At 39.6% G+C, this 17,002-nt stretch overlaps 1 protein-coding gene across 5 annotated transcripts in view; it reads left to right on the top strand.

The window, feature by feature from the left end:
• FANCB (FA complementation group B) overlaps positions 1-17,002 on the top strand; it is a 59,036-nt gene that overhangs the window by 24,038 nt on the left and 17,996 nt on the right. For 3 of the 5 annotated variants that reach the window (XM_070603730.1, XM_008508988.2, XM_008508989.2), the window contains one exon: positions 400-3,744. In XM_070603730.1, the coding sequence (XP_070459831.1) occupies positions 400-814 (415 nt within the window). In that variant the 3' untranslated portion in view covers positions 815-3,744. Of the gene's footprint in view, positions 1-399; positions 3,745-17,002 lie in introns of those variants that run through there. The other 2 variants (XR_011535800.1, XR_011535801.1) reach the window with 2 other exon arrangements.

Raw genomic sequence — 17,002 nt, 5'->3', positions numbered from 1 at the left:
CGTTGCTTCCTACAGCATGAATGGAAAGGTGGCCTCATTTAGAAACTGAAGTGTTTAAATTTTGTGTGTGTTTTTGGCTTTTTTCTTTTAGGGTCTAATAATTATTTTAAGATTTCCCCTTCTCCCTCACAGTGAAATTTTAAAAATATGATATTGATCTTATTACTCAGAGAAAAAATTTAATCAGGAAGTAACCTGATTAATATTAACTGACTTAGTGTAGTATATGTATATTTGATTGTTACAGTCCGAATTATATGAATGATCACATGCATGCATTATTGGTTCTATTCATTACTAGAATGTTTATAAATGAATATTGATTGCTACAATATGTGGTACACGACCACTTGTGCTGACCTGAGTTTTGTAATATTGTGTTTGGTTTTTTTGTTCCAGGAATCAAACAGTTTTGTTCCAGTGCCTTCATAATCTCATCAGAGTTCTCCCTATAAACTGTTTCTTCAAAAATCTAAAATTAGGAAGTGAGGATTTCCTAATTGATCAATTGGCATTAACTTTGGAGAAGGAATTGGTTACCCTTGGTTCTCTTTCTTCTGCCTTAGTTAAAGTTGAAAACAACTTGGTGCAGAGGTGTGAAGAAAACAAAGAAAAGAGTAGTGGTGTTGTGGCTACTTTATCAGACAGAGAGGACATCATCCATCTGTACAGAAAAGAACTTCAGAGAGAAAAGAAGCAAACACTGGAGATGAACCTAAAAGTGAGTGGTGCCCCTTATAGAGAAATAACTTTGAAATTAGCTGAGATTCAGCAGAAATCAGACCTTGCTGCACAGAAACTGAGTGGTTTATAGTTACAATCTCAATTTGATTATATTTTAAAATATGTTTTCCCTGCCAGGATGTTTTGGTTCCACTTGTTTTCTTTTTTTTTTTTTTTTTTTAAAGATTTTATTTTTTCCTTTTTCTCCCCAAAGCCCCCTGGTACATAGTTGTGTATTCTTCGTTGTGGGTTCTTCTAGTTGTGGCATGTGGGACGCTGCCTCAGCGTGGTCTGATGAGCAGTGCCATGTCCGCGCCCAGGATTCGAACTAACGAAACACTGGGCCGCCTGCAGCGGAGCACGCGAACTTAACCACTCGGCCACGGGGCCAGCCCCCACTTGTTTTCATTTTACATTATATGCCTCCTTTGTAAAAAGTAAAGATTGAGGCTTGTTGTAGAATCTTTGGTTTTGATGATGCACAAAATAGCATGCTTTAGCATGCAGTTCTCAACTGGGGCCATTTTCCTTCTCACCTCCCCCGCTCCCCCCACCCCGAGGTATTTGGCTATGTCTGGAGACATCTTTGGTTGTCAGAAGTACTGGGGGTTGGGAAGAATGAGGCAGGGGTGCTCTTCGCATCTAGTGGGTAGAGGCCAGGGATGCTGCTAAACATCCTACTTTGCACAGGACAGCCCCACAACAAAGAATGATCTAGCCCAAAATGTCAGTAACGCTGAGTTGAGAAATCCTGCCATAACAATATTTTGGTCTAAATCTTCAAAAAACTTAAATAGTCCTTTTACCGTATTCTGCTTAGTAAAACCTAGCATATAAAAATTGGCTTCAAACAGATAAACAAGATTGTCAGGATTCACAAGTTTCTGTAAACATCAAGCTCCTGTGGAAAGTTAAACAGTGGAGTGTCTTGGTGAGACAATTAAAATGAAAGTGTTTGGAACCCTTGTTAATTTAAGTTTTATTAGAAAGCTTCTCTGAAATTTTCTAAGTGTATAGGAATGTGAAAATTTTAGGGCATTTCTCTGAAAAGCATATCTCTTTCAAAAAGTTAAGCATACCTCACTGGCTGCTATTTAAAACAAATTGAAAATGCCTTTAAGCCATCTGAAATTCCAACTATGGGCAAAGCTAAAATATAAAATTCTAACTAAAGTAAAGAATATGGTGCTCCTCAGGGACTGAGAAATTTTAAAACAAGTGAAAATTCACTTCAGTTAAGAAGTGATTTTTAAGGGGTCCAATGAGACAGTTCAAAGGGATAAAAATTCAACTTCTTTTTTTTTTTAAATAAGAATTCTGGAGTAATAAGAGAATGTCAGGAGAGGGAAAGAAGACACAAAAGGATATGGGCCAAAAGGAATGTTTCTGATCCGTTTTGCTCTAAAATCCTTAAGTGAGATGGACATTTCCACCTCAGCTGAAAGAAAGAAAGATGATTATAGAAAGTGGCATTTCATGCTTGCAGCTATGAAGTGCTGATTCCTCCCATGCCTTAGAAGTGCTTGTACCTAATGATCTGGTGATGCAAATGGGTTTTAGACAATGTAGATTATTATTTTCTTGTCTTGGTTTTTATGATTGTCCATATAATATGCTAACTCTTTTTTTGGTAGTCCATTGGAAATTGAGATAGAACTCGACAGCTCTATTTCTATGAAATGTCAATGGAAAATATTTCAGACTTTCTGGAAATGGAATAATTTTAGGATTAATTATGGAAATCTGGAAGCAGTGGGTGTCAATAGATATTGAAACTGCCCATGTCATGTTATGAAAGAACAATCAAGTATAAAATACAGGAACTAAATTGTAAAATGGAGGCTGTCAAAAAAGCTAAACAGAATTTAATCATAATAGTTTATTTGTAGGAAAGTTAGGATAATAAAAAATAGCATGTTGCTTATTTTTTATTTATGAAAGCAACCAAAAGATAATTAATCTACATATACCAAACAACTTCTTTACAAGTGAGTTTGGTATTCCAGTATATCTTTTCTACTTACGACAAACTAGAAAAGCCAAAGTTTGAGGAAATGATACCTTCATCCCTCTCTCATGTTTCAGTGTCTGTTTGCCTCTGTAAGCATATTCCTCTGACCACCATCCTCATCAGGAATCTGAGGCTCCCCTCAAAAACGTAGTCCGCCCAAATCCATGTTGCTGAAGTGAAAACAAGTTTTATTTTGGAACAGAACACTACACAGTTTTCAGACACAAAACTTTCTGTTAGTCTCCTGATCCCTTAGTTAAGGAATGTGTGCAAGCCAGCTTAGGCATGACATTATTCAGTTCGGTGACCAGGTTGAGGAAAGGGGGAAGAAATGTAATATCTATTGTCTGTCAACTATATGCCAAATAGTAAGCTTGAAACACACGTGTACACATACGCATTCATATCCATATCCATACATATATATGGTGTAATCCTTCACAGCAACCCATGAAGTGTAATTATTAGTGTTGTAATTATTAGTATGGAAAAAAATGTTAAACCAAATTAAGGGGATGCATGCAAGCAACTTGATCCTGTACCCATGTTACAAATTTTTTCAACATGAGCAGACCCTTTAAGAATTCTAGGGGGCCTGCCCCTTGGCTGAGTGGTTAAGTTTGTGTACTCCACTTCGGTGGCCCAGGATTCCACAGTTTGGATCCTGGGCGCGATCATGGCACCACTCATCAAGCTGTGCTGAGGCAGCATCCCACATAACACAATCAGAGGCACTCACAACTAGAATATACACCTATGTACTAGGGGACTTTGGGGAGAAGAAGAACAACAACAAAAAGAAGATTGGCAATAGATGTTAGCTCAGGTGCCAATCTTTAAAAAAAAAAAAGATTCTAATATACAAGTGAATCTTTTATTGTCCTGATAACATCTCTTTATAGAATTCACTATTCAATTTTTTTCCCAGTCCCAGAAAGGAAAAGATCTGATTAACTTCTCTTCCTGCCTTCCCCAATAAAAGCAAAAAATTCAACTGTCCTGGCTAGAAACCTGTGTAAAGCTGTGATTTCTTTCTTTCTTTCTTGCCTAAAACTTGGACAATATCAGATGTTGAGAAGGAACCTTTCTCTTCCTTGTAGTTAAACTTGTGAGAACATTACTTTCCATTCTAAGAATTTGAAAGTAAAAGCTCTTTCTTGGGTAACCCCATCTGGAGAACTTTAGGCCTTTACTGCTAAAGACAGTATGTTGTGATGGAAAGAATGCTGATCCACTGATCCAAACAGTATACTTAATTGAATCCTTCAAGGGTTTGTTCTGTTTTCTCTTTTTGAGTTTCCTGGATCTGTTAACTTGAATTGCCTACTGCCTCAGCGAAATAGCCTTATCCTCTGAAATCCTACTGTGTTGAGTATCTTCACAGTGCAAATGGTCTAGCCACTTTCTAGGGCCTTATTCCAATAATCTTGTCTTACCTTTTTATTCAGTAGGGTAGCAGGCACTGTTCAGGTAGTGAATGTTCATAAGGGCAGAAAATCAGACACCTACCGTGCACCTGCTGTTCAAATTTTTCCTGTGCTACACTTGTGAGCAGCTACACTGGACAAAAGTACCTGTGTGAGTAACTGTAGGTCAACTAATGGTCCTGAGTTTGGCTTGGAAATTTCTTTAGCATTTTTAACTTCATCTTTAATTATCCATTTTCCCCCACAGCAGCAGTCACTTACCCAAAAGTATAAGTGGTGTTATGGGTCAGTAAAGCATACCATTAGTAATCAGCCAAAGCATTTAGCACCAGATACCAAGTCAGTCAGGAGTGGGAGAGAAGTGTGATGCACTCTATTGATTGCCTGTTCCACATCGATTTCTTCCTTTTCTTGTATCAGAACTCTCATTTTGTGTGAGAAACTTCCTTTCCCATAGTTCATGTGATTGGGCAAGTGGACCCCATCCCCAGTTCCAGAGGTTAGTCCTGACTAGTCTAAGCCAGTTATTGCCAGACATTTCCCTGGCGACTGTTACTGGTCTGGGATGGGCACAAGAACTAAATTGGGCCTAATCAGACTGAGGGGAAGGACTTGGTTCTTTGGCAAGGAAGAGGCTCTCTTCCTGTCCTGCTCGCAGTAGGCGCCCCTAATTTAAAAAATTATGAGTTATCTTATAATCATGGGAAGTAAGGCTTTAGAATGGATCTGACATTATAGACTGCAAAATTGTTTTATTGTGCCACTGAATCAAACCTAAATGACGCCCTTTTCCAGAACTATTACTTCAGAAAAAAAATTCCTTGTAACAGAAATCAAAGTTTCTATTACTTGCAGCTGAAATCATTTCTCATTGCTAGAAATGGGGAAAAGAATCCCAGAGAACAAAGCTGACTCTTGAACATGTGTCCAGGACAGGAAGGTTGCTACAGCTTGTATCTGCTAAAAGAAGAGTAGGAAAGAGCCACCCACCCCTTGCCCCCACACACACCTTTAATTTCTGGACAGTAGCTCACTAGGCTTCCTTTCTGGTGGTGGTGCTGGTGGTTGTTGTCTTCCCATTTACAACTTAAATTAGTTCATACCTGATAGTAGTTTATATCTGAGATAAGCTTTAATTTTTTAAAATTATTTATCTTTTCTCAATTTCTTATCTTCCCTCTGGTATTACCCCGCCACTTGTTTAATTATGCCTTCGTCATTGGGTTAGAGGTATATGTCAGGTTATTTAACCAATATCTCCATATTTCCTGTTTTAGAATATAAAATTATAAATGTAAGGACCATATCATGTTTCTTAGATATCAGAAGAATTCAGACTACTGTTCTCATATCCTCAGCTATACCCTCTCCAATAGGAAGAGAAAGATCTTTATCAATTTTGATTGTTCTAGGAAAAACAGATTTGATATTATGGGACTGTCATGGAAATAGAGTAGTACTCCTATGTAAAGAGATGCACAACATTATTAATTTAGAGTTTGTAGCCTTTTCAAATCTAATAAATATGTGCTAGAACATGAGTGGTTGCCTTCTACGATATACTAGGGAGCAAAAGATAACCCTTTCTAACTTCATTCTAACCTCATAAAAAAAAACGAGATGATGGGAATTTTTAGTGTAGTTTTTGTAAGCCTGATGAGATGTTTTAAGGTTTAGAATGACTAATTTGGCTATGTCAAGTGCCATAATTTTTTGTAAGCCTGATGAGATGTTTTAAGGTTTAGAATGACTAATTTGGCTATGTCAAGTGCCATAATAAAATCCTCTTATAAGTTATCCAAACAGGAAATGAATATGCTCTAACACTTGAAAGATTCTGGTGAATGTAGTAAAAACATTAGGAGTGAGGGCAGGGGGTAGCATCTGAAGGGAGCCAGGACCAGATGTGTTCTTGATAGTCTGCAAACTCTTCAGAGAAAGTGAACATGAGTGTGTTGGGCCCAAGAAGGGATGGTGGGGCTTGGTGTGTAGACTGGTATGGTGTTTCCTGAAGCCAGTGCCACGTGGAAGGGGAAAGAATTAGCCTGGAACTATAAATAGTAGCAAAAATAATTATCCAACAAATTTAGGGAAGGAGTTGAAGAAAACTGTAACCCACAATTGCATACCAGTTTTCTTTGATGCAGCATGCTGGGAAATAGCAGTAGCTAACATTTATTGATTATTGTGTGCCGGACATTGATTTGAATGCTTAGACCATATGATGCTTACAATCCTATAAAACTGTGCTTTCTAGGACAGTAGTCACTAGTCATATGTGGCTATTTAAATTTACATTTAAATCAATTAAAATTCAATTAAAATTTAGTTTCTTAGTTGCACTTGCCACATTTCAAATGCTCAATAGTCTCATGTGGCTAGTGGCTCCCATTTGGACATTACAGACTAGAACATTTCCATAGTCACAGAAAGTTCTATTAGACAATGCTGCTCTAAGATTTATACTATTAACTGTCTCTTGTTTATAGATCAAGAAACTGAGACCCAAACAGGTTAAATAACATAGCCAACGTCGCATAGCTAGTAAGGAACAGAGCTAAGCTTCAAATCCACTGTAGCTCCAGAACCTTTGCTCTTTCACCACTATGCTATTCGGCTTAGGAAGTTAGGTTGTAATAAAAACAGTGCCATGTCTTCTGACAGTTTTATATTAGAATGCACTTTTTGTAACAAAAAGATTATAAGAAATGTACAATAAAAGTATAAATTTGTTAATGTAATTGAAATATCATCGAAAATGTGGGCCATGTTATCTTAAATCCTGGAATGGGCTAGTTCTTAGAGTCCAGGACACGGCCCCAGCTGAGTTTTATCTCTTGCCTAATATCTTCCAACTATATTTAAATACCTGAGTCTTCCCTATTTCCTTTCAGTTGTCTTTGTTGGAACCATCACTGTCCAGAATTACTGCATTTACCATTGCTCATTCATACTTTGGGGTTTCTTAAATGAAAGTGTCATTTAACTTAAGTAACTTCTCTTTGAGACATCTTAAGGAGGTCTTGAGATTCTCTGAAGTGTTTGCCATTGGCTGAGAATCACTGCGCTAGAGCTTGGAATTCTGGGAAAAGTTGTAAGCTGTCTAGCCTAGAAAACTTCCGTCTTTATGCCATATGAGTACTACATCATTTGAGAAGAAAAGGAATGGAATTCTGTTTTCTTTTTTTTACCCTTTGTGTGCTCTAATCCTTCCAAATGATGTACCTATAGAAAACATTTTATCTGTTTCAAAATATCAGTGGTGTATGAAGTGGAAGGGGTTGTAGAGATCTTTCATTCAGTCATGTGTTTATTGACGTTTTGTTGAATACATTGTCATGCCCAGGCTATAAGTAGGTGCTGGAGATAAAAAGATAGATATGACTCTGCTTGGCTTTCAAAAAGCTTGCAGTCTTTTTTTTTTTTTTTTTTGAGGAAGATTAGCCCTGAGCTAACTACTGCCAATCTTCCTCTTTTTGCTGAGGAAGACTGGCCCTGAGCTAACATCCGTGCCCGTCTTCCTCTATTTTATACGTGGGATGCCTACCACAGCATGGCTTTTGCCAAGCGGTGCCATATCCGCACCTAGGATCCGAACTGGTGAACCCCGGGCTGCCGAGAAGCAGAACATGCAAACTTAACCGCTGCGCCACCGGGCCGGCCCCAAGGCTTGCAGTCCTAATGGAAGAGATAGTGTCACAGAGTTGTATGCTACACTGAGATAGACCATAAAAGTGTTAGGGTACTGTACCCAATAGGGCCACTATCTGGGAGCAGGAATTCTTAATTTTGGTCTTTGAGGGTCTGATAAAAGCTAAGGTATTCATGTTGGGGGTGGTTGTGGATTAAAGTGGTATAATATAATGGAATTTTGCCTGATGATTCAGGGATCATCCGCCAGGCCTGTTGCCCTCTGAAGAAAGGCCCTGGGAGAAATGTAAACAGAAAGAAAGAAGTTCAAACCAGAACACTTGGGACAGTAAAAAGGGCTTTAAAATATTTAAATCATGTGATTTTGAAATATTTATTGATTGAAAAATTGGTTTTACTATATTGGTGAACCCATAAAATAGTTACTTTCAAAACTCTTTTAGAAACAAAATTTGTTCTAAAAATTAAAATGATATCCATGTACGTTAAAGCAAATAAGTTCTTTAAATTGATTTTGTGAATTTATTTTGCCTACTTGTTTTGTTGTGGTAAACACATAAAGTTAAATTTGCCATCTTAATCGTTTTTAAGTGTACAGTTCAGTAGTGTTAAGTATATTCACATGGTTTTGCATCAGAGGTCTAGAACTTTTTCATCTTGCAAAACTAAAACTCTGTACACATTAAACACTAATTCTCTCTCCTTCTCTCACCAACCCTTATTCTACACTGACAATTCTCAGCCATGGTTGTACATAAGAATCACCTGAAGACTTCTTAAAGCAATTTGCTGATCCTAAGCCCCACCCCAAAGATTCTGATCCAGTTGGTCTAGGTTCTTCCTTGGGCCTTGGCATCAGTTTAAAAGCTCCCTAGGTGATACTGATGTACAGCCAGGGTTGAGAGCCGCCTCTTTACAACAAGTAGCAAATCAGCTTCACCATTTCAGGGGGCACAGCTTCACAGATTTTTCTTTGTCAATGGCATCTTTCTCTTGACAATGTAATGTACCTTTGTTTCTCAAACTTTAATATACATACAAATCACCTGGGGATCTTGTTCAACTCTACATTCTGATTCAGTAGGTCTAGGCGGGGCCTGAGACTGCATGTCTAACAAGCTCTCAGGTGTTGTTGCTGCTGCTGGTTCATGGATCACGCTCTGAGAGGCAAGGTGATAAGCAAACCTATGGTATTGCCAAAGTCAAGGCTTTTGTGTTGAGGAAAACTCAAGTTTTCAAGTATAGTCTTGGTGTCATTCCATAAAGTCCTCACAGTCTGATGTGTTTTCTGAATGGATAAATGCAAGGTAATCCATCTCTGCTAGCATTGTACTTCCATTGATACAAATTCTGCACAAAAGTGTTGCCCTGCATTATCTGTGTTCCAGCATTTTTGGTGACAAAAGGAAAACCAAAGGATACATAAGCTTAATCTTACTTTCTTCTTTCACTTTTTCCAATTTAGGTTATCTTCCATGCCTTATGTCCATAGTCATTGTTGAAGGATATCTTTTATTTAACTCCTAACAATGAAAAATTACTCTGAACACTGAAACAATGAAAAGATGATGGTTGTACAATGCCTAATGACACCTTTATCCATTAGGACTTATATGGAAAGAACACCCAACTCAAAACAAATTGACCAGTAAAGGAGAGATCATGGCTATTGTAACTGGTGGGAGGTGTGCAAGCTTGAGTTGGTTTGATTCAGCAGCTCAGCAGAATATCAAGGATGTTCTCAACTTCATTCTAACATAGGCTCCCCACATGGGAGAAATGGCCTGCAACACCTCCAGGATACACGTCCGCACACCACTCCATCCAGAAGGAGAAAGCTTATGGAAGAGTGAGGAACCTTCTTTTCCAAAGGAATATCTCTCCTCATGTCTTATAGTCCCACATTCAGTCTCACATTCAGTCTCACATTCAGTCCTAAAATGTCCTGTGGATATTTGAATACCCTGTGTTGATTGGCTTGGGCCTGGGTTACGAGAGGTAGACTTTGCACGTTTACCGTTTACTCCTCCTTAAGTGCGTGTGTGTGTGTGTGTGTGTGTGTGTATGTGTATGTGAGGAAGATTGGCCCTGAGCTAACATCTGTTGCTGATCTTTCTCTCTTTTTGCTTGATGAAGATTGTCACTGAGCTAACATCTGTGTCAGTCTCCCTCTTTTTTTTATGTGGGATGCTGCCACAGTGTGGCTTGATGAGTGGTGCTTAGTCCATGCCTGGGATCCAATCCTATGAACACCAGGCTGCCGAAGTGGAGTGGGTGAACTTAACCACTATGCCACTGGACCAGCCCCTCCTTAAGTGTTTTTACATAGGCATTTGTTTTGGGTTGGATTGTGTCCTCCCAAAAAGATATGATGTGGTCCTAAACCCCAGTACCTCAAAATGAGTGATTTTGTTTGGAAATAGTCATTTCAGATATGATTAGTTGAGATGGAAGTCATACTGGAGTAGGGTGGGCCCCTAATCCAATATGACTGGTGTACTTATAAGAGAATATGAAGACAGAGAGAGGGAGAACACAAGCAGTGTGACAATGTAGACAGAGATTGGAGTTATGTAGCTGGAAGCCAAGGAATGCCAAAGACTTCCAGCAAACCACCAGAAGATAGAAAGAGGCAAGGAAGGAATCCTCGACAGATTTCAGAGGGAGCATGACCCTGCCTACATCTCAATTTCAGACTTCTAACCTCCAGAACTGTGAAACAATATATTTTTGTTGTTTTAAGCCACTCGGTTTGTGGCATTTTGTTTTGGCAGTCCTAGAAAACTAATACAACACTTATTATCATTTACATTAGTTTTAAAAATTAAAAAATCAAGGGTGTTTTTGAGGAAGAAGCGTAGGTCATTGTAAAAGCAATGAAAAATAGAACGATATTTGCATAGGACTATAAGCAGATGGTTAGTGTTAAAGTATAAGATTCTGTCAATCCATCCTCCTAAATATCTTAATTTTATCAAGTTTTCCTCCACCTTCATTGCTACCTTCCTGTTCCATGCTACCATTATTTCTTACCTGGACTATTTCAGCAGCTTCCCAACTTGTCTCCATGTTTTTACTCTTGCTTCCTTCCAGTCTTCTTCTCCAAACAGCAGCTACAGTTGTCAAAGCACAAAACTGATCTGCTGAAAAGCCATTCATCATCTTTCCATTGTTTCAGTGTTCACTCAGTGGCTTCGCATTACTTTTAGAATAAAGATCAAAATGCATATGTGGCGTACAAGGTATGGTGTCATCTAACCTACCTCATGAGCCTAGCTAGGATTCTACTCCTGTCCCTGTAGGCATGAGTCACTGACATTCTCTCAGTTCTTCAAGCACAGCATTTTGCTTTCTATCTCAAACTCGGCACATGCTGTTCCCATTATGTGTGCTGCTCTCTCTCCATTCCTACTCTCTCATTCACCTAGTTTCATGCCCATTCATCCTTCAGATCTTGGTGCTTAATTCACTTCCTCATGGAAACCTTTGACCCTCTAAGACCAGGTCAAATCCCCTTAGTATACACTTTTGTAGTACATTATACTTCTTTTTAGTGACTATAATTATAATTTCATAGCTAACTAATTATAGGCAGGTACTATAGTTAGCTCCAATTTGAAATCGAGGCTGTTGACTCCAAAATGTAAAACCCCTGTCCTTTTAACTACCTTGGGGGCAGGGCCCATTTTCTGTCTTGCTTACCTTTGTATCCCATCTAGCATAGTACTTTGCACATAATTGGTGCTTAACTAATATTAGTGTAATTTTTTTGAAAAGAAAATATCAATGAATGAATTGTAGCTTTAAGAAATTCACGTAAAGAGCCAACTTTGGTGTGTTTGTGTGAGTGGGGGAGGATTTCCATATCACGTGACACATTAAAGCACTTATATTTAATTCTTCAATCAGTGGTTCCCAGACTGATCATGTGGGTGGCTGTAATTTTACAAATTGGCGAGGCCAGCATAGATTTGACAACTTTTTGTTTTGCCAGGTAAGGATGTTAAAAAGTGGCACCCATGCCACCATCACTTTATAAAACAATATATTTATATTAAATATATAATCATAGAATACAGATAGTTTAAACTGAGTAAATTTAGTTTCGTGAAAAAATCATTACATTGTCTCTATTTTTCTCAATCTCATTGTGCAACACACCAGTGGAAACATATGGCCTTTCACTAGTCAGTGATCAATGTTTAGGAATCATAGATGGGAAGTTTTGAAGGAATTTATGTTGGCAAGTGGTGGCATGATCTGATTTTTATTTTATATAGATGACCTTGTTAGCTCTTTGGACGCTGGATCGTAAGGAATGAAGAGATTCAGAAATAGCAGTGAGATTGCCAGAGTGGTCTCAGTGAGAGATGATGAAGTATTGATTTAAATTGGCAAAGGCAAAACTAAAGAAATAATATTGCAGATATATTTAGGGTATATAGTCAACAGAACTTAGTTTTTAATTTATTAATGATTCTTACAAGGTAGGGAATCAGAATCACTAGACTTGAATGTGTGTGAGTATATGCAGACACACACATAATGCCTAGGCTTGCCCTAGACCTGAACCAGAATGGCCAAGGGTAGAGCCTGGCTATATGTATTTCTAAAAGCTACAAATATGATTCTGAGTTAAAAACCATGGATAGATGGTCAGCAGAACGAAAGGGAGTAGTTAAGGAGGACTCCCAGGTTTTTATTTTGGGTTACTGATATAGAGAATTTAGGGAAAAGAGTAGTTTGAACTCCTTCAATAAATCCATACCATTTTATGAAAGTAGACTTTTATTAAATGGGCTGAACTCAATGAAAGCAATCTCCTTTCCCTACTCTCAGACAGTATTTCTGGCACATCCCTATGGCTTCTCTGGTACTTTCAGGTACTGAAGAGCAATCTGATTTTCAGGCATTGAAAAGTTCAGTCCAATCTATTATCTTCAAAATGAGACTCTATAAGAAAGCAAACATATCATAATTACAATAACAACAAAAAAGTACCCATAATAAGAAACGTGCGAGACCTGAATGAGTAAAATATTTAAATACTACTAAAGGATAAAAAAAATGACTTTAAAAATAGCAATACATATATTTTTGGAGGGGAAGACTCAATATCATTGCGATGTCAGTTTTCTCTCAGTTTATTGATTTAACCCAATCACAATAAAAATACAAATAGACTTCTTTTGGAACAAATCAAGCTGCTTTTAAAGTTCTTGTGGAAAAATCTGCAGGCCAAAGCCATGAAAACTCTGAAAAGAAAAGCACGGTGGGGAATAGAGATTCACCCTACTGGATATTAAGATGTATAGTAAAATATCAGTAAGTGTGTTCCAAGTGCACAAATAGCCACATACCGCAATAGAATAGAAATTTCAGAAATAGGACCAAATACATGAGAATTTAGTCCATTATAATGATGATGTTCCACTTCAGTAAGGGAAAGATGGTCATAGGAAATTCAAGTAGCCATCTGTGGGAGGAAGGGGAGAATGTGCCCATTTCCAGGATCAATTTGATATAGATCAAAGTTTCAAGTATAAAAAAAGGAAACAAAAAAATATTAGATGAAAATAAGGGAAGACTTCCATATTAACCTGGAGTGGGGGAGATTTATCAATCTGTTTCACAAAATCCAGAAGACATAAAAGGGAAAAAAATCTTGATTAAAAAAAAAGTAAGTCAAAAGATAACATCAGAAAAACTATTTGTGACATATCTCAAAAGAAGGACTAATCTCCACAGTACAGAGAAAATGTCTTGAAAATGATAAAGGGAAAGAATCAGTAGAAAAAGGGGGCAAAGAAACTAAAACAATTAATGGAAAAGGAAATGCAAATAAACATTTAACAACATGTATAACTTCACATAATAAGCAAATGCAAATTAAAACGACATTGAAAAAACTGGACTTTCATGTAACAGTGAAATGAAATAGGTTGCCACAGGTCCACTCTCCTGCTAGACAATACTGGATACATTATAAAAATCACATTTTAAAGGACTCAGAGAGCTGAGGAAACAGGACTGGACGAACTAAAATTACAGAAAAGGGAAAATTGTTCCAAAGTGACTTGATAATTGCCAGCCCTTTGTTTATCTGGGGCAGGCTGTGGATCAGTCTTGGTCCAGGCAAAGGGCTTCTGCTTAGGGACAGAGAAGTCAGCAGACTTTTAGCAGTTGCATAGTGCTGTAGTGACAAATTGAAACATTTAGGGCCTTAAAAGTACAGATTTCACATTGGGATATTTTTATAGTTCTGTGGCTGCGCAAGACATAGGGGAGCTAGCACAAAAACTTCTAAAGGGCAGACTGAAATCTCTTTCAGTTGTATAGTGCTTCCAGGGAGGAGCTCTGCATCAAACGCCTGACCGGTTTCCTCTTCAAGACATCTGCAGGTTTTTAAGCTGAATGAAGTAGGAGGCTAAAGGGCTGAGCTGAAAACTTCTGAAGGTCAGAGCTGTTCTCTGTTAGCTTCTAGGGCTGAGGAGATCTGTACTTCCAGAATGTAGGAACAGGAACATAGCAGAAGTGGATTTAGTCTTACTAAACTTGCAATAATAGATCCTGGATCAAACTCAATTTCTGATTGGATTGAGTTGATTAGCTGCTCACCCTAATTGCTTAGTGAAATAAAAGGGAAATGCTCTTTTCCATGGAACTTCTATGATTCTTCTTCTATACATGCTATCTGGCACATGATAAAATAATTTCTAGATATGTAAAGAGGCAAGACTGTATGACTGATAATTAAGAGAAAAAAATAGAATGCAAATGCACAGATGTTGCTGATATTGAAGTTAGCAGATAAGAACTCTAAAATATGTTGTATAATATATTCAAAATAGAAAAGGACAAAATAGATGAAAGGATGGAAAAATTTAAACAATTAGAATCATTAAACAATAATCAAATAGGAAGTTCAGAACTGAAAAGTGCAGTATCTGAAATTTAAAACTCAGTGTATGAATTAAGCAGCAGGGAGACGCAGAATGTAGGATTAGTGAACTGGGATATGGGTCAATAGAAAACACTCAAACTAAAGCAGAGAGAGAAGGTGGAAAAAAAGGTTAGAGTAGAAGAGACATTCAGACATACTCAAATGCATTAACATTCATGTAATTGAAAATCTGGAGAAAAAAAAGACGATGAAACAAAAGCAATATTTGAAGAGGTAATAGTTGAGAATTTGTTCAAAACTGATGAAAGACATCAACGTAGAGATTCAAGGAGCTCAGAAAACTACAAGTAAAAAACGAAAAAGGAAACCGCACTTAGGCACATCATGGAAAAACACCTGTCTTTTCTACTTGAAGTTTTCTGAGCTTCTTGAATCTCTGAGTTGATGCCTTTCATTAGCAAAGTCAATTAGAAAATCTTAAAAGTGGTTAGAGAAGAAAGGTATGTTACCTTCAAAAGAGCAGCAGTGTAACTGACAGCCAATATCTTATCAGAAACAAATGAAACCAGAAAGCAATGGAATTTCTTCTTTAAACTGCTTATACAAAATAACTGAGCCTACAATTCTATGTGTAGCAAAAATATGCTTAAGAAATGAAGATAAAGACATTTTCAGACAAAGACTGAGGGAATCCCTTACCAAGAGGCCTGTTCTAAAAGAAATATTAAAAAGATTTCTTCAGGCAGGAACAAAACGATGCTGTATGGAAATGTGAAAATGCAAGAGGGAATGAAGAACTAATGAGAAAATATAGTGAGTAAATATACATGAATAAATATTGCATAAAACAATAATTTCATGTCGAGTTTAAATTATTTGTAGAATTAAAATACATGACAACAGGGGAGTGACATCATCAAGATGGCAGAGCAGGAGACCCGAGCCTCCTTTCCTCCACAAAGAACAAGTTAGTCAGCTATCCACTAACAAAAATAGCTCTGGGAGAGCTCAGAAGTCCACTTAAAAAGCTTCAGTAACAGAGGAATTCCAAGATGGCGCCGTGAGTAGTCCTCTTTGTCTCTCGCCCTTCGAGTCTACAATTATTTGGACACTTATCGCTTGACAAAGGCTATCCAGACAGCATCTCAGGACGTCTGAGACACCCACGCGACTATACATCGGAAGGCGGACGGACTTTCCTCCGGGAGGATGTGGAAATAGGTGAAAACTCTCCGACCCCGACGGGCAGCCTAGTACCCGCAAGCGGCTTTCTTCCAACGGACGCCCCCAGAGGATCCACACACATTTAGGGCAGGAGCGAGAACACAACAGAGGAGCGACGGTGGAAACAGGTGACCAGAACCCTACTTAAACCCCCCGCAATTACTCCTAAACGCAGAGGGAAACTTTGGAGTTGCACACCTGAGCCCGCGGGGAGAGTCTCTCCCCGCCATTGGCGGGGAGACCCGGCCTGGTGCTCGGGGCGCCCGGAGGGTCCCAGAGAGAGACACGGAGGGCACGGAGGTCTCCCAGCTGCCGTTGCCCGCCCCGTGGGACTAGGGATTGCCGGAGATCTCGGAGAGGACCGGGGCGGGGGATCTTTCAAAGGCGGGTCCGGCGACCCGGTGGGGAAGCGCCGGAGCTCCGCCAGGCAGCAGACAAAACTCTCTGTCTGCTGGTAGCAGAGGGGCCACGCTGAGCACTCAGGGCTCCCGGCAGAGGGCCGGAGAGAAGCCCAGAGGGCGGGGCGACCCCCAGCTGCCGTTGCCCGCCCCGGGGGACTAGGGATTGCCGGAGATCTCGGAGAGGACCGGGGCGGGGGAACTTTCAAAGGCCGGATCGGCGACCCGGAGGGGAAGCGCCGGAGCTCCGCCAGGCAGCAGACAAAACTCTCTGTCTGCCGTTAGCAGAGGGGCCACGCTGAGCACTCAGGGCTCCCGGCAGAGGCCCGGACAGACCCAGAGGGCGGGGCGACCCCCAGCTGCCGTTGCCCGCCCCGTGGGACTAGGGATTGCCGGAGATCTCGGAGAGGACCGGGGCGGGGGAACTTTCAAAGGCCGGATCGGCGACCCGGAGGGGAAGTGCCGGAGCTCCCCCAGGCAGCAGACAAAACTCTCTGTCTGCCGGTAGCAGAGGGGCCACGCTGAGCACTCAGGGCTCCCGGCAGAGGCCCGGAGAGAAGCCCAGAGGGCGGGGCGACCCCCAGCTGCCGTTGCCCGCCCCGTGGGACTAGGGATTGCCGGAGATCTCGGAGAGGACCGGGGCGGGGGAACTTTCAAAGGCGGG

Source organism: Equus przewalskii, chromosome X (assembly GCF_037783145.1).
Source record: "Equus przewalskii isolate Varuska chromosome X, EquPr2, whole genome shotgun sequence".
In the NCBI taxonomy this organism is placed as follows: Eukaryota; Metazoa; Chordata; class Mammalia; order Perissodactyla; family Equidae; genus Equus; species Equus przewalskii.
Note: the sequence above shows the minus strand (reverse complement) of the source record. Positions and strands in the feature narration are given on the sequence as shown.